This window comes from Solanum dulcamara, chromosome 2 (genome assembly GCF_947179165.1).
Source record: "Solanum dulcamara chromosome 2, daSolDulc1.2, whole genome shotgun sequence".
Lineage (NCBI taxonomy): Eukaryota > Viridiplantae > Streptophyta > Magnoliopsida > Solanales > Solanaceae > Solanum > Solanum dulcamara.
In genome coordinates this window covers 74,941,794-74,968,705 of record NC_077238.1, presented here as the reverse complement: position 1 = coordinate 74,968,705, position 26,912 = coordinate 74,941,794, and the positions used below count along the sequence as shown (strand labels likewise).

Here is a 26,912-nt window from a genome sequence, read left to right as displayed (position 1 = left end):
ATCTAAGTAATTAACTCCTAAACTAGTGGATATTTTTGTAAGTTACCGATGAATAAGTAAACTTTACCTAAATCACATACTGAAAAGGCTCAATTACAATGTATCCCTTATTTTTATGAAATTATGCGATTTCCCTTTTTTTTTCAAATTTCTGATACATTACTTGCTGAGCTGATACATCAGTTTTTGGGTGTAAAACAATTAATGTTGTTGGGTGTAAAACAATTAATGTTGTTGGGTTAATTATGAGAAGTAACGTAATTCAAGTTATGATTGATTGTTTCAATCAATTACCATGCTAATTAAGGCAAATAATTCTTTAAAAAAAGAAACAGATCTTGACTATGAAAGAAAACTAAAAAATAGAGCATATCAATGGATGTCTTGTTGAAGCATGAGAGCTGCCTATAATTGACTTTTTGGAGCAAACGAGAATGTTATTTGCTGCTTGGAACTACAAAAATAGGGAAATAACAGCTTATACAAAACATACTTTGGGTAGGAAATTCGAAGATATCCTAGTATCAAACACAAAGAAGTGTTCGAGAATGAAGGTACACACCAGTTATTTTTTTTAAGTAATTTTGTCTGCACAACAGAGGATCGCAACAGTTATCTTACCACACACCAAAAAAAGGCTAGTTAACTAAATAAAAGAGATCACAGTTAAATTGGAAAAGTTATCTACTTGATATATAGTTGCTTGATACATAGCTATAGGATACATCAGTTTTGTATTTTCTGTTATCAGTATTACCTGATACATCATTTCTGTATTTGATACATCATTGTTGATACATATTTGTGATAATTATTTAATGCAGATTGTTGCTTCATCAGAATATCTTTATTCTATTTATGAGTCAGGTATAAGATACATTATATGTCTTGAAAGAAAAACATGCAATTGTGGCAGGTTTCAATTAGACGAGATACCATGTCCACACGCAATTGCAGTGTTGAAGAGCAAGAACATTACAGACATGCACCCATACTGTTTTGATTACTACAAGCCAGAGGTGGTTGCAATTACTTATGAATTTCCAATGGTTCCAATGCCAGATAAGAAAGATTGTTCTATTCTGAAAGAAATTTTGGAAGAATTCGTCTTGCCACCAAGATACAAAAGGATGCGAGGAAGACCAAAGAAAGAAAGAAAAAAGTACTCTAGTGAGAAGATAAGAACGAGCACAAATTCTTGTAGTTGTTGTGGCTATGAAGGCCATAACAGAAAGACTTGTAATTTCATTCTCAAAGAGAAATAATATTTTGTTACGCCAGGATACATTTTATTTGGATCATGTACTTACATTTACATAGTTTTTTTTACATTGTAGGTTGTATTTGATACATATATCAATTAACCAGAATAGTAATTGAATATCAATAATTGATATATGGATGGTTGGTAATTATGTTCATTGTAAGTTACTTGGTATTGATAGTAATTTCGAATCTGATACATATGAATAGCAGATACATAAACATTTGACGTATTAAGGTTAATACTTTAAAGGTTGTTGTATTAGTTTGTCAACTGGATTATGATTGATACATAACATATTGTATTGATATAGGTTGTAGATGTATCAGAAGTTGTAAAGATTGATGCATGAGATTCTGATACATAAATATAGATGTATTAGAATTATTAAATCTTGATACATTACAATCTGATACATAAACAATATGTATCAGAAGCTGTAAAGATTGATGCATGAATTATGATACATAAATGTAGATGTATCAGAATCATTAAATCTTGATACATTACAATCTGATACATTAACAATATATATCAGAAGCTGTAAAGATTGATGCATGAGATTCTGATACATAAATGTAGATGTATCAGAATTATTAAATCTTGATACATTACAATCTGATACATAAACAATATATATCAGAAGCTATAAATATTGATGCATGAGATTTTGATACAAAAATGTAGATGTATCAGAATCATTAAATCTTGATATATTACAATGTGATACATGAAGTAGATGTATCAGAAGCATTCAAGTTTGATAAATCAAAATATGATACATAAATATTAGAAAAACTTAAAAGTCTGCTAAATTGTTGAATAGCCAAAAAAAATGTTTACTATTGGTGCAAAAATATAATTGTACATTCTATTACTATAAAACTAAAAAAAAAACTACTCGACGTCCATCGGTTCTCCTTGACCAGGATGTATGAAATCTCTTTTAGGTTTTTTTGGATCATTGTTGTCGCTAACATAACCATCCTTGGCCTTCCAGACATTACAGACATGCACCCATACTGTGCAATTCCTCTCTGTTTTATTGTTCGACCTCAAGAAGTAAGAGGCATTTGATGATTTGCCCTTGAAAATTGCACTGTGGTATATCTAGATAGTGACCAAGTATGATTTGTCGAAATAATTGTATAGCTTCATCACTTATTTATGATTTGAAATCATCAATAAAATTAGTCGTATATGCAGTGCCGAATCTTAGGGAGTGTGAGGGGATCTTCTTGATGACGTACTTTATTCCCTGCATTGACATGGAAACTGATTACAACAACAACAACCCAGTGAAATCCCACATCGTGGGGTCTGGGGAGGGTAGAGTGTACGCAGACCTGACTCCTATCAATGTAGGACGGCTGTTTCCGAAAGACCCTCGGCTCAATAAAAGCATAGAAAAAGGTCAGACAAGATTATTAAAGTAAATAAGTAGATGACGAAAACGGTCCAAACAATAGTATAATCAAAGCACAAAAAAAACAGTAGATATTATTATTAGATAATAACATAAATACCATAAATAACATACATCAGAGTACAAGGAATCATAGTGCGTTAATACGCCTACGAATAAGGGTGAATAAAACCACTATGTACTAGCCTTCTACCCTAATGTGTGTCCTCCACACCCTCCTATCTAGGGTCATGTCCTCGGTAAGTCGTAAATGTGTCATGTCCTGTCTGATCACCTCTCCCCAATATTTCTTCGGCCTACCCCTACCTCTTCTGAAACCATCCATGGCCAACCTCTCACATCTCCGCACTGGTGCATCTAGGACTCTCCTCTTCGCATGTCCAAACCATCTCAGTCGCGTTTCCCGCATCTTGTCTTCCACCGCGGCCACTCCTACCTTTTCTCGAATAGCCTCATTTCTAATCCTGTCACTCCTGGTATGCCCACACATCCATCTCAACATTCTCATCTCGGCAACCTTCATCTTTTGCACGTGGGAGACCTTAACTGGCCAACACTCTGCCCCATATAACATAGCTGGTCTAACGACCACTTTGTAGAACTTGCCCTTAAGTTGTGGTGACACCTTCTTGTCACATAACACCCCGGAGGCGAGCCTCCATTTTATCCATCCTGCCCCAATACGGTGTGTGACATCCTCGTCGATCTCTCCGCTGTCTTGCATGATAGAACCAAGGTACTTAAAACTACTTCTCTTTTGGATGGCTTGGTCCCCGAGCCTAACTTCCGCGCCAACCTCTTGAGGTGTCTCACTGAACTTGCACTGACATGGAAACTGATTAAATACAACTTAATTTTTATATTTAAACATGATGTATCAGAAGCATTATATCTTGATACATAAACAAGATGTATCAGGAGCATTAACGTTTGATACATGAGAATCCGATAAAAAAAATGATGTATCAAAAAAAAAAAAGAATCTGATACATAGAATAATTGTATCAGGAATCAGTTAAACTTTACAAAAATGACATTTAAAAAAATTATATAAATAGGATGTATCAGATTCTCATGTAAGCTTGATACTTGAGAATCTGATATATAAATAACATGTATCAGAAGCAGTAAATCCTGATATATGAGCATTTGATACAAAAAGACAATGTATCATGAAATAGATAAGAATCTGATACATAAAGTATATGTATCAGGAATTAGTAAAACTTTATAAAAATGACATTTAAAAAAATATAAACAGGATGTATCAGATTCTCATGCAAGCTTGATACATACGAAACTGATACATAAAATTATATGTATCAGGAGCAGTAAAAAACCACATTAAAAAAGGGCGTGTTGAAACTCCTTCAATCTTCTTGTTGGTTTCTTTGGGTGAATGTTGAACTTGAGATTTTGATTTCAATTTCTCACGGAGCTTATCCATCACTGATGAATCGTTACGATGTTTGGATCTAACCTCGTCCGGTGAATCAAGATTTTCTTGATTTTTATTCAACTGAGTGAGACCAACACTAAAAGATGGAGCGGATTCCATGTGAATCAGTGAACAATGTGAGAAAAAAAATTACAGAAGAAAACAGAGGAAATCGAAGAAGGTGAGAATGAAGTGAGACACCATTAAAGAAAAAACTTGAATATACCTTACTTGGATTCTTGAAATTGAGTAATTGATGAACTGAAATTGAAAAAAATAAAAAACTGCCATCGAGGAGGCTAAAGAATAGGCGTAAATTTAGGCAACTGATATAAGGTTAAAGTGATGTATCAGTGAAATAGGGAGAGAGTTAAAAAAAAAATAGGGATTTTTGATATTTTTCCAACTAGTTGGGAGTATTAGTAAATATGGTAATATAACATGTGTAAATGGGTAATTTTCCCGATGAATAAACTCATATCTTGTATAGTTCGTCAGGAATTAGGCCCATCCCATGAGCAAAAGGTATCTTATAGTAATCTTGACCAGAAAATGTAAATGGATTGCCTAGAATATATCCCTGCAAATACCATTTATTGAACATAAATGCATAATAAAGTGTTACTATAAGTAAAAGTTGCGGATATTTTTTTCACCATAAAATCTTTTTTAGTACTAAGATGTATAATTCAGATTGATTTCTATATGAGGTTATTGAACTTCACTCACTATAATAATAAAGTCACAAAACTATTTTTTCTTGTTATCACATTAAATAGCTGAATTTTACCCTTAAGAACAGTAAATTACCTTGATAGATAGGTTTTTTCGTTATAATGAATACAGAGTGTGTTTCATGACTTTACTGTCGTAATAAAAATTCATTGTCAAGATGTGAGATCAACTCTGAATAAAATCATTAACTAATTTCCATCAAAATGTACATATAATTAAATTCGCTTAAATAAAAATACATGTATGATAACCAACCTTAAGATTGATCCATGGCTTGATTCCCATATCAATCCCTGCATTACAATTTACATCCAAAATATATATTGCTTAACTATATATATAAGAATTCAGAGATGGCAATTTTAGTATAAAAGAAAAATTATATATAGTAACAAACTAATTATTTATTTATTACCATTTGATATGACTTGAGTAACAATAGGAACTGTAATTCCACTATAGGAGTCTCCAGAAACGTAAAAAGGATTATTGAGATATTCTTGATGCTCAATTAACCACTGTAAAATACTTATACAAAATTAGTGAATTAAAAAGCTTTTAGATTTAAAATAGGGGAAATTTCACAAATAACCACTATAATAAACTTAATTAGACTTTTTAGCTATAGTTTGCTTATTTACGGGCTGTAGATATAATTTAAGTTGTCTCATTTGTATAATTCGCAGATTTGTATAATTCGCGGGTATATTTGGATAATTGAGCTATTTTTGTATAAACTCAAAATAACGAATTTATTCAAACACAAACATCTGAACTTTAAATAGTTATACAAATTTTGAATTATACAAATGTGTGAATTATACAAACTCGAACCGTAATTAACGCTAAATGTTAGTGGCGAATTGTAAATTAGCTAAACTATAGTTATGTTAAGTAATTAACTAGTATATGTTTGCTTATTCGCGTAATTTTTATTATTATTATTATTATTAATTAGTCACGTCTTACCTTACGAAGGAATTCATAAGCATGATCACCTGATTGTAAATCATCTGAATGATTTGGTTTTTGTGTTGTTGCATAGGAAAATCCAGTCCCCACTGGCAAATCTACAAAAATCATGCTTGACACCTATAATAAGACACAAGAGCTCGTGTTAGTACGAATCTAATATACCTTAATCTATTTGTCTGACACACAAATAAAATTACGAGAGTCAATTAAGTTTTTATATAATTTTTAAATATTTTAATTTATTAATTATCGTAATTTATAGTTTTTTAAAAAAATTACTGACGTTTGTATATGCATATGGATTTAAAGACAAAGTTGGCAGGCTCCCATTATACGCTCTACTATCCAATGTAACGGGTCCTGCAAATTTTAGCAAGAAATTTGAATAATATTAACAGCTTGAAAACATAATTGAGTGATTTCATGCAAAACCAATTTGTACAAAGTATATGACTGTAGTTTTTATATATTTAGGTAAATAATATTTATTTTCCCTATCTTATAAAAATTGGTTAAACATTTATTCCTACTAATAAAATATTATTTTAATAAGTTACTAGCATCATGTTAAAAATATTATTCCAATAAATAAATAAGCATGGATATTATGATTTATAAAAAATAAATAAAATGAAAACCTTTTTTTTTCAGCTTAATTTAAAAGTTGATAAATAAAAAAAACTTCTACAACTATTCCAAAACACTTATTTTTTTGCAAAAATTCCACTGAACATCTTCATTCAATAAGCTAATGGGCCATTTGGTTAATGAGATACGTTGGCTCTCAAAATTAAGTTTGATATTATATTTATGCTATGTTTGATTGAAATGTATAAATTTATCCCTTCAAATCAAACAAAATACAAAGTTAAATTCAAACTTAATCCTTCGTGGATATCCCATTAAACTTGGTTTTATTCTATCCCATCTTCCAAATAAAATAAATTAGTCTAACAATTATAATTTCAAAACTATAATTCCATGATAAGTTAATTCCACAAACAAAACAACCCCTGTGTTCTTTTATAAAAATTAAAAGAAATGATAATGGTTCAATTCTCACGGTCCCAATTTCTCCTTTCTATTTCACCTTCCCCAATCCCAACTGCAATAAAAAAGTTACAACGAAAAGGTATAATTATTTTTTGGACTGTCCTACAAAAATTATAGTAAAAAAATGTATATTAAATATAAATATACATATAATAAAGTTAATCAATGTATGTACTTTTTTTAAAATATATTTTGACTAGAGCCTGTAATTAATTTTGGCGGATGGGCAAGAAATGAGAAAAAGGCTAAAAGAAAACTAATTCTTATAATATAAGGATAAAGTTAGATGAATAATTTACCTAGTTCAAAAAAATTGCACTCAACGCAGAGTAACCAGGACCTCCCGTAAACCAATAAATAAGAGGATCAGTTTTAGGATTAGACTGTGACTTTATAAAGTAGTAGAAGATTTGCACCTCATTTGCTTCACCTACTCCTATATACCTGCAATTATTTCGAGAATCATCAATATTTTTACGAATTTTATATCTAAAATATTGAATGTTTACAGAATTTCTTTAAATTACTATGAACTTTACTCCATGAAGAGATATGATAAACTAAATAAACATCAAGCTCCAAAAGCTTTTTCAAAGAGTAGCAGTATGCATAAAAGAAAAATAAATGTTTCATACCTAAATTTTTGGTGTTCACATAAATCCCTAAAATGCCATAAACTTATTATGACAAGTAAACTCATTTTAAAGATTTTTCATTTTTATCTCTACTGCGCCTCTCAATCTCTTAACATTTTACCCCAAACTGCCATGAACGTATTGTAACAGCTAAACTCATTTTAAAGATTTTTCATTTTCATCTTTCGCGCGCCTCTCAATTTCAAATATTTACCTCTAAACTGTCATGTACATATTATAACAGGTGAATATATGTGTTGCTTTAAAGATTGAATTCGTAAATAAATGTGTTACATATGTAATTTAATTCTCAATAAATACCGGATATTTTATTCATAAACTATCTCATATAACAAAAGAGTAACCTCATACTTTATATATATATATATATATATATATAAACGGTTGTGCAAATATGTTGTAAATTCTACTCAGTACTCCCTCTCTCGTTTAGTCGTACTATGTTTTGGCCTCTTGATTGGTAAATTAACCTATGTTTCTCCCCTTTTTATTTTTTAATTTTTTTTATTACCCTATTCATCTCTCTCTTAACCTGTGTTCTTAAAAACTTTCTCTTTAACCACACTCCGGAAATGGCATATGGCAACAACTACGTCCTTTCAGTTCTGGCGGACTTTAAGCCAAACCTTCAAATTCCTAGAAATTTACAGGTTAATCAATCATTGTTATTAAGAGATTAAGATGTTAATCATATACCAAGGGTAATGCATAATATAAACATAATATACAAACATTTCAAAAACAACCTATTTTAACATAATAATAAATAAAACATATTTTTGGAGGGAGAAATAGGCAATATAACAACATAAATGACTTAAATGATTAAAAATGAAAGAGGTTTCCCTTTCGGGAACCCCCGAAGAACTTTCACAAGTCTTGAAAACTTTATTAAACAAACCTTAATATTATACAAGGCTAGATTACAGAAAGAGGGTTGGTTTGAGGAGAATGATCGTAGGAAGCATGAAGGAAGGGGAATATATTGTGTGTTTGGCTTGGTTCTCTCTAAGTTGTGTCTTTCTTTGAATGAAGGACTACTTCTTATATAGACATTCTAAAAACTAAAGGAAATAAAATAGTGGCCGAAAATAAATGGTCGACACTTTAAAGATAAAGATTCAAAATAATACACGTCGGATGCTTAGTGAGCCCCATTGTCACATGCATTATTTACTTTTCTTGGACTGACACGGACTGATGCGTGCTTATCAGTTTTTTTTTTTGGAGGGTAGTGATAAAGTAAGCACTCACACGACAAATGTGGGCATACCCACATGGCACACTTTATTATTTACATCGTAGTTGGTTGTATTTCATCCACATCTCTGTCACAATTCCGATCCGTCGTGACTGACACCCACAATACTTATTCCAGTGGGAGAACCATTTTTGCAGCCCAGCTTATCAACTTAAGAAATAAATATTAAAAACCTTGCAGAAGAAGGAATATAACTAGAAAATAATACTGAGTTCCCATAAACTCAGCCAACAATTTTAATAACTAAGAAAATGCGAAAGTCAACACATCTTAGGAACTGAAAGTCGTCCATACCAAAACTCCAACCAGTGTCAATGTAAGAAAATGGGAAACACTCCCCAAACAAAAGTCAAAATACTAAAACAGTGTCTAAACATCTGATTCCCCAAAAAAGGACTGAGATTAATGGAAAATTCCATGGCAGCATGACAGAATAGCTCATCCTTAGACTTTGAACAAACTTCTAATCTTCCAACCAAGGTCTCTCCGCACCCGGCTGAATATTCTCTGTACTCAACAAAAAGGCAGAGCAAGAGTAATATCAGTACACGAAGACAATGGTGTACTGGTAGGATCATGTGGTTAGCTAGTAACCGAATCATAGACAAACAAATTCAACACAATAGGCATATACATGTACAAAATAAGTCAACCAATCTCGAGTTCAACTATTATTCAGAAATATCACAACTCAATAACTTCCACACGCTATAACTTTACCCTAGGGTTCTCTCAAGGGACCTACAAACAATCAATTTTGTGTCAAAACATGACATCCGATCCAATTATGCATTGGAACGTGACACCCGATTCAAATTAAGTATCGGAATGTGACACTTGATCCTAAGGTACCACAATCACAAATACCTTTAGTATTTACAGCATTTATATCACCAAGAACAAGTTCATCATACAAACAGGCCAGCAAGTGATCATTTCACACATAATCTAGCATGTTTCCCTATTCATAAACATACATGCATAGCATAAAGCAATTTAACAAGTATATGAAATACATACGGGAAACTAAACCACCACCTACCTCAAATTCAAGCTTCAACAACCTTACAGTGCAAGAGCCTTCCCTTTTCGGGTTCGTTCTTTTTGTTCTTGGTTTAGAAAACAGTAAATACATATAAAGGATCAACACAATGGCCTAACTATCAGGAAATATAACATAATTTCACACTGTAGGCCAACCCTTGATCCTAACCTTACCCTAGAACTAATTCCCACCATAGATTTTCAATTCAAACCCTCCCCCAATAATTATCACCCATACTATCTAGTTTCTATGAATCAAAGTATGAATCTACAGAGTAAAAACCCTATTTTAAGCATGGAAATTCATTGAAAATTGGTAGAATTCACTCTAGGTCTCCTCTTGAAGCTTTAGAGACTGATTTTGCAGAAAAAGACTGTTTCTAAACTTTTTCATGACTTAAGTTGCGACTGCCTCGCTTTAGCGGGACCCATCCCACTATGACGGGAATAATCCCACTCTAGTGGGATATGGAGAAATAGTGAGCTCGAATTTTTTGCACCAAGCCCCCATTTCACAACACACCCCTTCCAAAGATGTATTAAAATTATACCCTTCACGCCAAATTTGATTTTGAGAGTTTTACTCGCCCGAATGCGATTTTGTAAATCCGTAAATACTCCGTATCGTCTTGGCTATCAGCTTGACCAATAAAATTATAGATTTTACCTTTCATCATTCACATGATCGCCCTAAACTTCACATGACTCAAAATTCGTCCAAGTTTAGCCTAGGCTCAAATTTTCCGAAGTTACCATCCAAAGTTTTCTAGCCAAAATCTTTCCTCATTGGCCTATTCCTAACGACGGGGACAGGTAGTTATAATAGATATCAATTTACCGATCACTCATCCTCGAGTGACTAATTAGGGAAAATAGGGCTAAAGTAAATATAAAGTAGCACCTGTTTTGTCAAACAGTTGAGGATACTTGTCTCGCATGTCTTTCTCAGTCTCCCAAGTAGCTTTTTCTACCGAACGATGTTTCTATTACACTTTAATCATGTTGATCTCCTTAGTCCTCAATTTCCAAACGTCGCGATCAAGAATTGCAACTGGCTCTTCTTCATACTGAAGTTCTTTGTCTAATAACACCGAGTCCTATTTAATGATGTAGTCTTTATTCCCATGGTATTTTTTTAGCATAGACACAAGGAACACCAAGTGTACTCCAGACAAGCTAGGTGGTAAGGCTAACCTGTACGCCACTAGCCCTACACAATCAAGAATTTTAAAAGGGTCAATGTAATAAGGACTGAGTTTCCCATTCTTGCCAAATCTCATCACCCCTTTAATGGGTGACACTCTTAGAAGTACTTGTTCACTAGCCTCGAATGTCATATCCCTTACTTTTCGATCAGCATACTCCTTCTGACTACTTTGTGCTGCTAGAAGCTTAGCTTGGATGGTTCTTGCCTTATATTGAGCATCCCTCACAAAGTCAACCCACAATGGCTCCACTTCACCAGCTTTAAACCACCCTATGGGAGACCTGCATCCCCTCCCATGCAGGGTTTCGAATGGTGTTATATCAATATTGGAGTGGTATCTATTGTTGTACGAGAATTCACACAAGGGAAAAAACTTGTTCTAATGTCCCCCGAAGTCTATAACACACGCCCTCAACATATCTTCCAGCACTTGGATAGTCCTTTCCGACTGCCCGTCTGTCTGAGGGTGGAAAGTTGTGCTGAAAGTAAGGTGAGTACTCAACCCTTCATGCAACTTACCCCAAATTTTAGAAGTGAACTACGTACCATGGTCCGAAATGATAGAAAGGGACACCCCGTGCAGTCTTACTATCTCCTTCACATAAATTCTGGCCAGTTGTTGTGCATTGTAATCCACTTTAACCGGAATGAAGTGTGTTGACTTAGTTAACCTGTCAACCACCACCTAAATAAAGTCAGGCTTTCCCAAAGTTTTAGGAAGTCCCACCACAAAATCCATGGCTATTCTCTCCCACTTCCATTCAGGAATGTACATTCTTTGCAATAAATCTGCAGGTCTTTAGTGCTCATAGTTCACCTGTTGGTAGTTTTGACACTTGTCTACATATTCAGCTATGTCTTTCTTCATACTCGGCCACCAATATAGCCATTTCAAGTCTTGATACATCGTAGTCACTCTAGGGTGAATAAAGTATCGTGAACCATGATATTCAAACAAGATCTTTTGAATTAGTCCATCTACCCGGAGAACACAAATCCTTCCCCTAAAATGAAGCACCCCACCTGCATCTAGTGTTGAGTCTAGAGCCTTGTCCATCAACACCTTCTCTCTAATTTCATTTAAGTTTACATCCTCAAACTGCTTGGTCTTGATCTCTTCTATGAAAGTGCGCCTTAGATCAACTTCGACCATTATCCCACCTTTCTCCGAGATGTCTAGCCTCATGGACCTGGCCTTCAAAGCCTGAATTTCTCTAGCCAGAGGTTGTTTAAGGGCCCCTAAATAAGCTAAACTGCCCATGCTCACCGGTTTTTGGCTCAATAGATCTGCTACCACATTAACCCTTCCTAGATAGTACTGGATAGTGATATCATAGTCCTTAAGCAACTCCATCCACCTTCGTTGTCTCAAATTCAAGTCATTCTGGGTAAACACTTGACATAAGCTGCAATGATCAGTAAAAACCTCACACTTTACACCATACAAATAATGTCTCCAAATTTTTAGTGCAAATATTACCGCTGCCAACTCTAAGTCATAAATCGGGTAGTTCCTCTCATACACCTTCAATTATCGCGAATCATATGCTACAATATTCTTATCCGGCATCAACACAGCACCCAAACCGGAATGTGAAGCATCACAATAAATAATAAAATCTTTACCTTCGATAGGTAGGGTCAAAATTAGTGTTCTGGTCAGAAGAGTTTTGATCTTTTGGAAGCTCTCTTCACACTTGTCAGTCCACTCGAATGGTACTTCCTTTTTAGTCAATCTGGTCAAGTAAGTAGCAACAGAAACAAAGTTTTTCACGAACTGCTGATAGGAACTGGTTAGCCCCACAAAACTTCTAACCTTTGTCACAGAGCTGGGCCTAGCCTAATTATTAGCTGCCTCAATCTTCTGTGGGTCTATCATTACCCCTTCCTTTAAAATAAAATAGCCCAAAAAGGCAACTGAAGCCAGCCAAAATTCACACTTAGACAATTTCGCATATAATTTTTGTCCAAGTGTAGGTGCAGGTCCACATAGTTGTAAATGAATGGACACTAAAGCATGGCTTACTAGGGCCTCTCCAGCACACTCCAACATTCTTTAATACCTGCAGCAACCATATACTTGGACCCCCATGCAGCCTCCTTAGCTGATAATCATGATACTGATACAATGGCACACTTCACCTGGATTTACTTGGTACGACAAGACTAAAAAGAGCAAAGATGAAAAGAAGTTTCCCATCCCATGCGAGATAGAAGTTTCGTATACTTTTTCTGTTTCAATGGAGCTATGTCTGGTACGTAGCAAGTTGAATAGGACTAGTGTAGGTTACTTTCCTTTTTTCTCATGGACGGGGAGAGTCTTCCTCATTTATGCTTTCTTAGTTGATTTGTACCGGGAGGAGTCCTCTCATAGGTTTACTGCTTTCTAGTTATAGTTAGTCTCTTTTTTGTATCGGGGATGAGTTAGCTGACCTTAATAGGTTAGCCGACTTATGAACCACCATAGGATCGGAGGTAAGTTTTATGTCCCCCTCCTTGTATATTTTACTTTGTTTATTTATGTTAAGGCTTGGGGGTGATGCTCAACCCTTGACTGTGCACGAGAGGTGGGAGCCTCGTGTAGGGTCTGTTCCCATAAAAAAAACACTATCACAAATGAATCCAGGAATGGTTTGAATACCTCATTCATCAAACTCATGAAAGCTATAGGTGCATTGGTCAACCCAAAGGACATTACTAAAAATTTATAGTGCTCATACCTGGTCCTAAAGGTTATTATGGGCACATCCTCGGGCTTAATTTTTAACTGATGATACCCAGACCTGAGATCAATCTTTGATAAGACTGAAGCACCTTATAACTGGTCAAATAGGTCATAAATATGAGGCAACAGATATTTATTTCTGATGATGACCTTATTCATCTATCGGTAGTCAATGCACATTCCCATGCTACCATCTTTTTTCTTGACAAACAAGACCGAAGTACCCTAAGGGGAAGCACTAGAACGAATGAACACCTTGTCAAGAAGCTCCTGAATGTGAGTCTTAAGCTCTCTCAACTCCGTTGGAGCCATACAGTAGGGAGGAATGAAAATTGAATGGGTACCCAACTCTAAGTTAATGCAGAAATCTATGTCTCGGTCAGGAGGCATACCAGGCAAGTCTAAAGGGAAAACTTCTTAAAACAAACACACTACTGAATAGACTCAATAGAAATAGACTCTACTTTCACATTCCGGATATGGTCCAAATAGGCCAAACAACCTTGCCCCACCATTTTTCTAGCCTGGAGAAAGGATATGCCTTAGCTGGCTTAGGCTTGTACACCCCTTTCCACTCTAACCTTTTCCTTCCAGGATCTCTAGAGCCACGGTCTTTGCATTGAAATTAAGTACCGCAAAGTAGGGGGACAACCAAGTCATGCCTAAGACCACATCAAATTCTATCATGTCTAAGATCACTAAGTCAATCTAAGTCTCGTATCCCAAAAACACAATAGAACAAGAATGATACACATGGGTAACTATGGCTGACTCTCCAACAGGGGTAGAAACATGAACAGGAGTATCCAATATATCACACAATGCAACAAAACCAAAGGCATATCTTACAGACACATAGGAATGAGTGGAACCCGAATTAAATAAAATAGTAGTCATCCGGTCATAAACAAGAATAGTACCTATGATAACTGCGTCAAATGCCTCTGCCTCGGTTTTGCCTGAAAATGCATAAAATTGAGCTCGCTCATCCTGATGGGCCATTTCCTTGCCTGGCTGGACTGCTCCTTGACTGCACTACTTCTACCTTGGCCCTCACGGCCTCTCAGATTTCCTCCTCGCCCACCTTGTGGATGTCTTCAGCTACTGTTCCCTCCAGCTGCTGGAACCACTACTCGGGCCTGTTGGGATGCTAAAACTGTCCCGCGGGGGTGAGGGCACTCCCTTCGTATATGTCGTGGCTCACCACAGTTAAAATAGTCTTGATTAAAAGATGGGCGGCTGCTTGAAAATGAAACTCCCTAACCCTCATGTGCCTGATGCAGCTGTGGAGTACCTGAAAAATTGCCAGTGGAAGCGGGCAGTGCTAACTGAATTAGCCGAGCAGCAATCACCAGCCTGCCTAACCCTCTGGAATAGAATCCCTAGAAGTTACCTGCACTATTGGGCCTTTTAGCCGAAGTCTTGGCTTGACCATCCTTCCTCACACCTTCAACTAAGTTTGTGACTTCGTTGAAACTCCTGCCGGACAAAGTCATATGAACAGAAAGTACCTGCAACTCAGGGTTCAACCCCTTCATGAACAACCTGACCCTCTCCTCCTTAGTAGTGACTAGTTGAGTAGCGTACGTGGACTATGCATGAAATTTGACCTCATAAGCAGCCACTAATAATCTTCCCTGCTCAAGGGACATAAATTCGTCCTTCTTTTTGTACCTCAAGGTATGGGGCACATACTTCTCTAGAAACAGAGCATGGAACTGAGCCCAAGTGAGTGGGGGAAATACAAGCGAACGGCACTCCAAATAGGCCCTCCATTACTGTTTGGCCTCACCCTATAGTTGGAAAGTAACTAACTTCACTCCATGCTGATACACTATACCCAGTTTGTACAACCTCTTATAGCAATCAAAAATAAACTCGTAGGCATCCTCATTTTAAGTACCAAGAAAAACTGAAGGTTTGAGTTTGAGGAACTTAGTGAGCATGTCATGCTCAATACCCGTCATTACCGGACCCATCAGTGGCCTGAAGAAAGCATATGTGCCTACCACCCTATCTGTTTGCGGAACTACAGCAGCAAACGGACGATCAACAGCTGGTGCTGCATGCATAGTAGGGATGGCGCCCGTGCCAGCTAAGCCACTCAGGAAGGCCATGATCTGCTGGGCGAAAATTGGGTCTAGAGGGGGAATACCAGCAGCCTCAGTTTGGTTATCCTCCTCTGTTTAGCCTGCTCCTATTCTCCTCCAGCTTTCACCTCTCCCTCGGACTCATTATGGGGAGAAAGAGGGGCCTCACTTACCAGCACCTCCTCAATAGGAACCTCTACTCTGGCAGGTGTTGCCCTTCCTCTACCCCTGCCTTGCCTACCTCTCTAGCCTCTCCCTCTACCACGCCCACGAACTGCTGGCTCTTCTTCGGACTCAACTAGAGCTATTGTCCTGACACCGTTGTAATGTGTGTTAATCATCTGTTGACAAGAGATTTAAAGCGATTAAATACCAATTTGAATTACCAGATACCAATTGAAATCAAGTTATAGCACGAAGGAGAGAAGACAATGAAACTTTTCTTAAAATTCTATAGCCTCTCAAAGAAAAGTACAAACGTCTCCGTACCATTCCGCAAGACTCTACGAGACTCATTTCGGTACGAAGAGATCAATAAATCGATGCTCTGATACCAACTTTGTCACTACCCTGACCTGCCGTAACTAGCATCCACAATATTTATTTCAATGGGAGAACCATATCTACCGCCTAGCTTATTAACTTAAGAAATACATATTAAAACCTTGCAGAAGCAAAAATATAACCAAAAAATAGTACTGAGTTCCCATAATCTCAGCCTACAATTTTAATAACTACGAAAATGCAGAACTCAACACATCCTAGGAACTGAAAATCATCCGTACCAAAACTCTAATCAATGTCAATGTAAGAAAAGTGGAAACACGACCCAAATAGAAGTCAAAATACTAAAACAGTGTCTAAACATCTGATTCCCCAAAAAAGGTCTGAGATTAATGGAAAATTCCATGGCAGCTTGACAGAACAGCTCATCCTTAGACTTTGAACAAACTTCTAATCTTCCAACCAAGGTCTCTCCGCACCCGGCTAAATATTTTTTGTACTCAACAAAAAGGCAGAGCAAGAGTAGTATCAGTACACAAAGACAATGGTGTACTGGTAGGATCATGTGGTTAGCTAGTAACCGAATCATAGACAAACAAATTCAACACAATAGGCATATACATGTACAGAATAAGTCAACCAATCTCGAGTTCAACTATTATTCAAAAATATCACAACTCAATAACTTCCACACGCTATAACTTCACCCTAGGGTTCTCTCAAGGGACCTACAAACAATCAACTTTGTGTCGGAATATAACACCCGATCCAATTATGTGTCGGAACGTGACATCCATCCAAATATGTGTTGAAACGTGACACCTGATCCAAATTATGTGTTGGAATGTAACACGCAATCCAAAGGTACAACAATCACAAATACATTCAGAATTTACAACATTTATATCACTAAGAACAAATTCATCATACAAACAAGCCAACAAGTGATCATTCCACACATAATCTAGCATGTTTCCCTATTCATATACATACATGCATAACATGAAGTAATTTAACAAGTATATGAAATACATACGAAAAACTAGACCATCATCTACCTCAAATTCATGCTTCAACAACCTTACAATGCAAGAGCCTTCCCTTTTCAGGTTCGTTCTTCTCGTTCTTGGTCTAGAAAAAAATAAATACATATAAAGGATCAACACAATGGCCCAAATATCAGGAAATATAACATAATTTTACACCGTAGGCCAACCCTTGATCCTAACTTTACCCTAGGGCTAATTCCCACCATAGATTTTCAGTTCAAACCCTCCCCCAATAATTATTACGCATACTTTCTAGTTTCTAGGAATCAAAGTATGAATCTAGGGAGTAAAAACCTTACCTAAGTGTGGAAATCCGTGGAAAATTGGAAGAATTCTCCCTAGGTCACCTCTTGAATTTTTAGAAACTAATTTTGCAGAAAAAAACCATTTTTGGACTCTTTCACGACTTAAGTCACGACTGTCTCGCCCTGGCGGGACCCATTCCGCTCTGGCAGAAATAATTCCGCTCTAGTGGGATATGCAGAAATAGTGAGCTTGGAGTTTGTTCTCTAAGCCCGTATTTCACAACACATACCTTCCAAAGATGTATTAAAATTATACATTTCACGCCAAATTTGATTTCGAGAGTTTTACTCGCCCAAATGCGATTCCTCAAAGCCGTAAATGCTCCGTATCATCTTGGCTATCAGCCTGACCAATAAAATTATAGATTTGACCTTCCATCATTCACATGATCGCCCTAAACTTCACATGACTCAAAATTCGTCCAAGTTTAGCCTAGGCTCAAATTTTCCGAAGTTACCATCCAAAGTTTTCTAGCCAAAATCTTTCCTCATTGGCCTATTCCTAACGACGGGGACAGGTAGTTATAATAGATATCAATTTACCGATCACTCATCCTCGAGTGACTAATTAGGGAAAATAGGGCTAAAGTAAATATAAAGTAGCACCTGTTTTGTCAAACAGTTGAGGATACTTGTCTCGCATGTCTTTCTCAGTCTCCCAAGTAGCTTTTTCTACCGAACGATGTTTCTATTACACTTTAATCATGTTGATCTCCTTAGTCCTCAATTTCCAAACGTCGCGATCAAGAATTGCAACTGGCTCTTCTTCATACTGAAGTTCTTTGTCTAATAACACCGAGTCCTATTTAATGATGTAGTCTTTATTCCCATGGTATTTTTTTAGCATAGACACAAGGAACACCAAGTGTACTCCAGACAAGCTAGGTGGTAAGGCTAACCTGTACGCCACTAGCCCTACACAATCAAGAATTTTAAAAGGGTCAATGTAATGAGGACTAAGTTTGCCCTTCTTGCCAAATCTCATTACCCCTTTAATGGGTAACACTTTTAAAAGTACTTTTTCACCAGCCTCGAATGTCATATCCCTTACTTTTAAGTCAGAATACTCCTTCTGATGACTTTAGGCCGCTAGAAGCTTAGATTGGATGTTTCTTACCTTATCTTGAGCTTTCCTCACTAAGTCAACCCCCAGTGGCTTCACTTCCCCAACTTCAAACCACCATATAGGAGACCTGCATCCCCTCCCATACAAGGCTTTGAATGGTGTCATATCAATATTATAGTGGTAGCTATTGTTATAGGAAAACTCACACAAGGGCAAAAACTTATCCCAATGTCCCCCAAAGTCTATAACATATGCCCTCAACATATCTTTCAGCACATGGATAGTCTTTTTCGATTGCCCGTCTATCTGTGGGTGGAAAGGTGTGCTGAAAGTGAGTTGAGTACCCAATTTTTCATGCAACTTACCCCAAAATTTAGAAGTGAACTGTGTACCACGGTCCCAAATGATAGAAAGGGGCACCCGGTGCAGCCTAAATATCTCTTTCACATAAATTCTGGCCAGCTGTTGTGCATTGTAATCCACTCTAATCAGAATGAAGTGTGCTGACTTAGTTAACCTGTCAACCACCACCCAAATAGAGTCATACGTTAACCTGTCAACCACCACCCAAATAAAGTCAGGCTTTCCCAAAGTTTTAGGAAGCCCCACCACGAAATCCATGGCTATTCTCTCCCACTTCCATTCAGGAATGGACATTCTTTGCAACAAACCTGCAGGTCTTTGGTGCTCATACTTCACCTGTTGGCAGTTTTGACACTTGTCTACATATTCAGCTATGTCTTTCTTCATACTCGGCCACCAATATAGCCATTTCAAGTCTTGATACATCGTAGTCACTAGGGTGAATAGAGTATCGTGAACCATGATATTCAAACAGGATCTTTTGAATTAGTCCATCTACCCGGGAAACACAAATTCTTCCCCTAAAATGAAGCACCCCACCTGCATCTAGTGTTGAGTCTGGAGCCTTGCCCAGAACTAAAAGGACGTAGTTGTTGCCATATGCAATATCTGGGGTGTGATTAAAAAAAAGTTGTTAAAAACACAGATTAAGAGAATGAGATGAACAGGGTAATAAAAAATTCTAAAAAAAAAGAAGTAAAAATGGGAGAAACATAGGTTAATTTTAACAATCAAGAGCCAAAGTAAGTTGATCAAGTTCGATATAGATTTTACACCGACACCTATATTTATATTGTGTTGACACGAGTACAATAACATATTTGAAAAAACCAAGCAACATAGCAAGAAACTAATATGAGGGGTTGGATTAATTTTTTCAATTGTCACGATTCCTTAATCCTCTCTTTTTAGAATAATGTTTAAAAGAAGACTATCCATAATTAACAATAAATTGAAGCAGTAGTAAAATATCATCATCGCTTCATTTAAAAGACGGAAATCAAACTATAAACTTGAAATTGTTGGAGTTCTATTTTAATTTTGATTTCCTTTTAAAAGCATTATCAGGTATTTACTAATTATAATTTAATATCAAATGGTTTAGTCCTCACGGATAATCCAAAACAAATTTAAGAAGTGTTTTTGTTGTTTTGCGAAATAAAATACAAAAAAAAATGAAGTGATTATAGTGGAAATCATTAAGGGGCGTTTGGTAAAGTGTATTAGAAAAAATAATGCATGTATTTGTTTTGTTATACTATTAGTACCTTATTTAATTTGGTATATTTTTTAAAATCTATGACATTAGTTATACACCCTATTTCGTATGAAAGTATGTATAAAATTGATACATAGAAATTCATGGTATTATTAATACAAGGTGTTCTAATGCATGCATTAGCACGATTAAAGATATAATTATTTCTTAAAATCTTTTCTACATTCATTCCACTATATTTGTGCAGGATATTTTTGTAAGTAAATAATCTTTTTTTAGAAATTATGTATGTCATTTTAATAAACCAAATCAAACAATACATTAAAAAATATTCTCCGCATAACTAATGTCAGTATACTAAAATTATCATCATTACTAATACACTTATTCAACATTATTCTTATACATTCAACCAAACCACCACTTATAGTAATAAAACAAGTTGCAAATCACAAAAGAAATTAGACGTGCAAAGTACAAAAAATAAATCAAATTATGTCCTGCATTCATTAATTTGATATAAATTCCCCATACGATTAAGTATTTACATGAGATAAAATAGAAAAGTTACCCGGTTTCAAGTTGAAAGGGAACTGGTCCTTCAAATCCAGGAAGATACTGACAAGGATTTCCAAATTGAAAAATAATTTATACATATCAAGCAAAATAAACCTGACGTACAAATCTGAAGTACATTCATACAAATCAAGCACAACAAAAATGAAGTACTGTAGACGGAACTTTTTTAATAAAATAAAAACATTTGGGGCAAATTTTAAAATTTAAGAAGAAACCAACGGTTACTTATATATATTGGCTCAAAAACAGGTTTAAAATGGATTATGGGATTTGGAAATTAACTTCTCAAAAAATGGATAATTTCTACGGTCAAATAGTTACTTGGCAAAAATAATTTCCAAAAAACACTTCCAATATCTATGGTCAAACGGACCCTAAGATTTGAAAAGATTTCCAAGACCAAGAGTATTACAACTTGAGTGGAAGAATACAATGAATTTTTGAAAGTGTGAAGACAAAAAAACGTTGTAAGGAACAAATTTCTATCACTTTCTCTTTAAAGTAAACACTCTCTCTTTTGATGACTTGCAATCGAAAAAGTTAGTTGATAGTTCAAACCTCAGAGGGAGTTGAAGAGAGGTTAATCATATGTTGAGAATTCACTACCTAAACTAATTCGGTTCTTGCAATAGTAAGTAGGGCTGTACAGGACAAACCGATAAACCGCACCAAACCGACAAACCGAACCAAACCGGAAAAAAAAACCGACTAGTGGTTTGGTTTGACTTGGTTTGGTGTTTGAAAAAAAAACCCGACCATTATAGGGTTGGTTTGGTTTTAACTAAAAAAAGTCAAACCGAACCCAAACCGACCCGATTATAGATATACTACATTAAATTATGTTATACATAAAAATATTTATTAAAATATAATTTATAAATATTTTTTTAATTTTTTTCATAAATTTTATTTTCTTTCTTACATTTAGATTTGGATTTGAGTAGCCCATCTAAATAATATACAAAAAAAACTTATCTTATAAAGTTATATTATAAAGTTAAAACTTCAAACAGTGTTGTGCCTCCATCTTATATGTTGATATTTTGTACTAGAACTCATTTTAAGAAGCACTGCTCTGTGCTTTTTATTAGATACTATGAGAAACCCAAAAAAATCCGAAAAAAAACCAAAAAAACCGAGAAATCCGAGAAACCCAAAAAAACCCGAAAAACCCGAGAAAAATTGATATCGAAAAACCCGACTTTTATTGATTTGGTTTGGTTTATAGATTTAATAATCCGACACAAATGGTTTGGTTTGGTTTGTAAAAAATCCGAACCAACCCGGTCCATGTACACCCCTAATAGTAAGGATATTATTAGAGATGGCAAGCGGCGAAGAGCAAATGCGCGTCAACGCACAAGGATTTCAAGCCATCCCGTCCGGCTCCACATAGCACAACTTCTTGTTTTAATCCAAATAATTTAAATCATTCTAGTTTTGATGTGACTTCGGTTCGCCAGTTCAGGCTTAGAACATGAAAGCGTAAGCTCCCAAGCAGTGGGAGGAGCCAGGGCTCTGACCGCGTGCCTGTTGAAGAATGACCTCGCTTTACGTTAGCGGACCTACAGGTCGGGCCGGGGCTCTGCGCTCTTTCTTTCCGTGTGGGACGATACCGGGGAGAGAGGGGAATGCGTCGAGGCTAAATTCTTATGGTCGAAAAAGGTGCAGAATAACTTTTCCAATGAATACTTAAAAAAATTCTATTCCAATTTTGCTTCCTTAAAAATATAAAATCTTATAGTAATTTGCTACAGAAAAAAATAATTAAAAAGGCGTGCTACAATAATTACAGTAATTTGTTACAGAGAAAAAGTCTTACGGGAAAAAAATAATTTAAAAGTAGTACGAACTTTTATATAAGAAGAAGAAAAAAGGCATGCTACAAAAAAAGGAGAAAAAATTGCTTTATTCATGTTTATAAATATTAAAACACATGCTATATCTATAAATATAAAATAATTAGTACTATTAATCATGATTATTTTTATAAGAAATTTTTTATAACGTATACTGGAATCAGTCATATAGTTACAAATATTATGTTGGTTTTCATGGATTTGATTGAGGTAATTATGAATAGAAGTGGTAGGAAAATAATTAAATTTGCAGTTTTATACTTATTTTAACCCCAATTTGAAACAATTTTTTTAAAATTAAAAAAATTGTATAATTTTTCTTTTAAGACGTCCTTGGACACATCTCAAGTTAATTAGCTCGTGAAAAGCTCCAAATAAAAATATAAATTGATTTGTTTAAAATCCTTATAAATACGTCTTGTCCTCTAGTCTCTGGTTATATGCGACTGAATATCATTTTCATTGCTCCCTTGGATAATCAGCTCTGCCACCATGAATTTTTTATTTGGTTGGACCATATCATATCATTCCGAGCCGACTGATTTGACTAATTCAAATTCTTGCTATATAAGATCCAATAAAGCGGAAAAATCTCCTTACTAGGATTCATTCATCTCACAACACTACTTGATGATTTTGCCGGCCTTATTATCCTATTGTCTTTTTGGCACAATTTATGGGAATCTCTTTTTCTCACTCTGCTCTGCTTATATGCACAAAATTTGCACAAGCAAAACTAAATCAACATATTCTCATTGAGGGGAAATGGATATCAAAGTTGAGATTATCTCCAAAGAAATAATCAGACCATCTTCTCCAAGTCCAAAGAGTCATAAAAGCCACAAGCTTTCTCTTCTAGATCAAAGGGCTCCAAATTGTTACACTACATTTCTTCTTTTCTACCACAAGAACTCAAGTAGTGATTTGGAAAATGTTATAGATTCTCTGAAGGTATCCCTCGCAAAAACCATAAATTACATGTTCCCGCGTGTGGGAAGAGTTAAGGATGGAATCACAGTTGAATGCAACGACCAAGATGTTGGTTTATTACGTGCCAACGTTCATGAAGATATGTCAAATGTGCTTATGAACCTGAAAATTCAAGTCCTCAGAAAATTACTCCCAATGAATCCATTGACAAGATCAGATCACAATGTCTTGTTGGCACTACAGACAAACTGTTTTGTTTGTGGTGGAATTGCTATAGGTGTTTGTATTAGTCACCTTATAACAGATGGTTCATCCATCGCCACTTTTCTCAACACCTGGGCAAGCATTAGTCATAGTCACGCAAAAATTGACAACATTAGTATTTCAGACAATTTGTTCATGGATTGTGTACTTCCATTTTTCCACCGAAAGAGGTCCATAATTTTTCCGTGTTTCAATTGGGGAAAAAAGATCAACTTCAACCAAAAATGGCAGCAAGAAGATTCATGTTCAATGAATCTAATATTTTGGCTCTGAATACAAAAGCAGAACGTTCAACTTCTCGAGTAGAGGCTGTAGTAGCCTTTGTATGGGAAGCAGCTATTGCAGCTATGCAGAAAAGGAACAATAATAATAATAATGCTATCAAGAATTTTGTAATTAGAATTCCAATAGACTTAAGGAGAAGAATTCAACCTCCATTACCTCAGCAAACCATGGGAAATATCATACATATGGTTGAGGCAAATTGGGAAGTTTCTGAGGGACCTTTGGACTATAAGTTACTAGTGAAAAAAGTTCAAGATTCAATAAAGATTGTGACTAAACATGGCTATGATGTAAAGAATATGGATGATAGAGAAAGAACATTGACTGAAGAAGTGGGAATACTTAGATCCACTAGTTTGTGTAAGTTTCCTTTCTATGACATTGATTTTGGATGGGGTAGGCCAAAATGGGCATCTGTTGGAAGCATAGCTCCCAATCTGGTTGTTTTAATGGACACTAGTGATGGGAAAGGAATAGAAGTATGGCTTGGGTTGGTAGAGGAAGACATGGCCATATTTGAGAAAAATCAAGAATTATTCAAATTTGTTTCTCTAAGTCAATCTATTTTCTGAATATACGTTTCCTTCATTCACATATTTTCCAAAGGAACAAAATAGGTTTTACTAGTCTTATATTTACAAACAACACCACAAAAACCTATTTATCTCAATTGTGATCGACTGCTCAAATCAATCCGGAGGCGACAACTGTCCAAATTTATGTCTTTTCTTTTTCAAACCTAGCCAATTGGAAATGCAAAGGTGGGTCAAGGGAAAAAAACAAAATGAAATTAAACTAATAAATACAAAACTTTCCCAAGCTACTCTCCAAAATCTTCTCAACCAAGAAGCCAAAATCACCACACAATAATAAGTGTTGCACACTCAACAGAATGTCACTGCCAACCATTTTGTAGAGAATTTTCTGTCTAAGACACCTCCTTGACACAATTCTTCTCTCCTTTGTGTCCAAAAAGTTCAGGCCATTTAATCTTCTCCCAAAAATTACAATCAGCGGCTTGAAAATCAATAATTATATTGTTGCTTCACCACAGAATAATGGAGACGGAAGAGCTCAAGCGTGTCTTTCATATGTTTGACAGGAATGGTGATGGAAGGATCACGAAAAAGGAGCTGAACGACTCGTTAGAGAACATGGGTATCTTCATGTCCGACTCAGATCTGGCACAGATGATCAACAAGATTGACGTGAATGGCGATGGCTACATCGATATTGATGAATTTGGTGCTCTATATGAGACCATAATGGAAGAACGAGATGAGGAGGAAGACATTAGAGAGGCTTTCAATGTGTTCGACCAAAATGGGGACGGATTCATTACCGTAGACGAATTAAAATCCGTCTTGGCATCGCTTGGTCTCAAGCAAGGGCGGACCGTTGACGACTGCAAGCGGATGATTAAGAAAGTGGATGCTGATGGAGATGGAATGGTGAATTTTATAGAGTTTAAGCAGATGATGAAAAGCGGTGGATTTGCTGCATTGAGTTAACGAGAAAATCGACAAGACCTTGGAGGCTGGCATCTTGTACTCTTAAGCAAAGGTCTGAGGTCAGTTCTTAGAGAAGCTTATGGGATGGAGCCTTTACCACCTTAATAAGCCAACTTGATGCTAATGTAAATTAGTCAATCAAGTGAACTTGGAATACTAGATGAAAAAACCAGAAAACGAAAAATAGAGAGAAAAACACTCATTTTCCACACTGTTATGTTTGTTTGAATAGAAAGAAAGAACACAGATAAAAAGGAGTTTTCCTGCTCTTTTTGTAGGTTAACGACTTGTAAATAGTTTGTTATATTTTCTAATTCTTTATTTTATGTTCTTTGGCTCCTCCCCAACAGAATCTTGATAGAAAAACATTACTCCCTCACTTTCATGTTATTATCCTACAGTAATGTTCAATAAAGGCTTTGATTGAAACCACATGTCCTCCAGAGATCTAAAGGTTTATATTGTATCTCTTCTCCTCTATTCCGTTTAACAGGTGATGTGAAGAGAAAGATTTTCATTTCTACTTTCTTCTTATTTGCAAGTTAATGAAGGAAATCCCACAACTTAAATTTCTTCTTTCGGTTCTATTACCCTTTCCTTAACCCTTGTTTTAATATATATCTCTTGAAATCCCAAGAACAAATTTTCTCATAGAAGCTTTCTCTTGCTTCTATTCCATTCTCTCATTGTGACGTTCTTTACGTGTGAGGGTTAAAAAGATTTTTCTTTTCTTGAAGCATGTTTCACTTTCCACTATTATGATTTGGGGTACAGAATTTCATGAATAACAACCAGAATGCTCTTAGATTGAATGGATCCTACAGTATTATACTCCAGTACACTTCAATGGACCCTTAGATTGAAGCCACATGTTCATTGTCAGTTTAAAGGCTTAGACTGTATCTTCTTCCCTCTCTTTCCTCCGTCACCTTGTATTTTCCACCATTACTGTTACTGACCTTTCACAATTCCTCTTTGGTTGATTAAATTATCAATCACTCTTTCTATATTACTTTAAAGAACACTATCCAATCACAGAAAGCAGTACAAAAAGACAAGTTGCCTCATTCCCCACGTCTGGAGATAAGGTGTTCATTCCCCTCT

General features: G+C 35.6%; 2 protein-coding genes and 1 pseudogene across 2 annotated transcripts; 2 read left to right on the top strand and 1 right to left on the bottom strand.

The window, feature by feature from the left end:
* LOC129873032 (serine carboxypeptidase-like 2) overlaps window positions 1-21,016 on the bottom strand; it is a 38,114-nt pseudogene extending 17,098 nt beyond the window's left edge.
* Window positions 21,017-24,234: 3,218 nt separating this feature from the next.
* Window positions 24,235-25,064, top strand: LOC129880745 (vinorine synthase-like). The gene has a single exon (XM_055954927.1). It carries the CDS (start codon window positions 24,237-24,239, stop codon window positions 24,867-24,869), a length of 633 nt encoding a protein of 210 aa, XP_055810902.1. The 5' UTR covers window positions 24,235-24,236; the 3' UTR covers window positions 24,870-25,064.
* An 84-nt stretch (window positions 25,065-25,148) lies between these two features.
* On the top strand, window positions 25,149-26,875 carry LOC129880746 (calmodulin-like protein 3). The gene has a single exon (XM_055954928.1). The coding sequence runs from the start codon at window positions 25,356-25,358 to the stop codon at window positions 25,806-25,808; it is 453 nt and encodes a 150-aa protein (XP_055810903.1). The 5' UTR covers window positions 25,149-25,355; the 3' UTR covers window positions 25,809-26,875.
* The last annotated feature ends 37 nt before the right edge of the window (window positions 26,876-26,912 follow it).

Bases quoted from the DNA above. Each gene is read 5' to 3' on its own strand.
- LOC129880745 (XM_055954927.1), top strand. From the start codon at position 24,237: ATGGCAGCAAGAAGATTCATGTTCAATGAATCTAATATTTTGGCTCTG.
- LOC129880746 (XM_055954928.1), top strand. From the start codon at position 25,356: ATGGAGACGGAAGAGCTCAAGCGTGTCTTTCATATGTTTGACAGGAAT.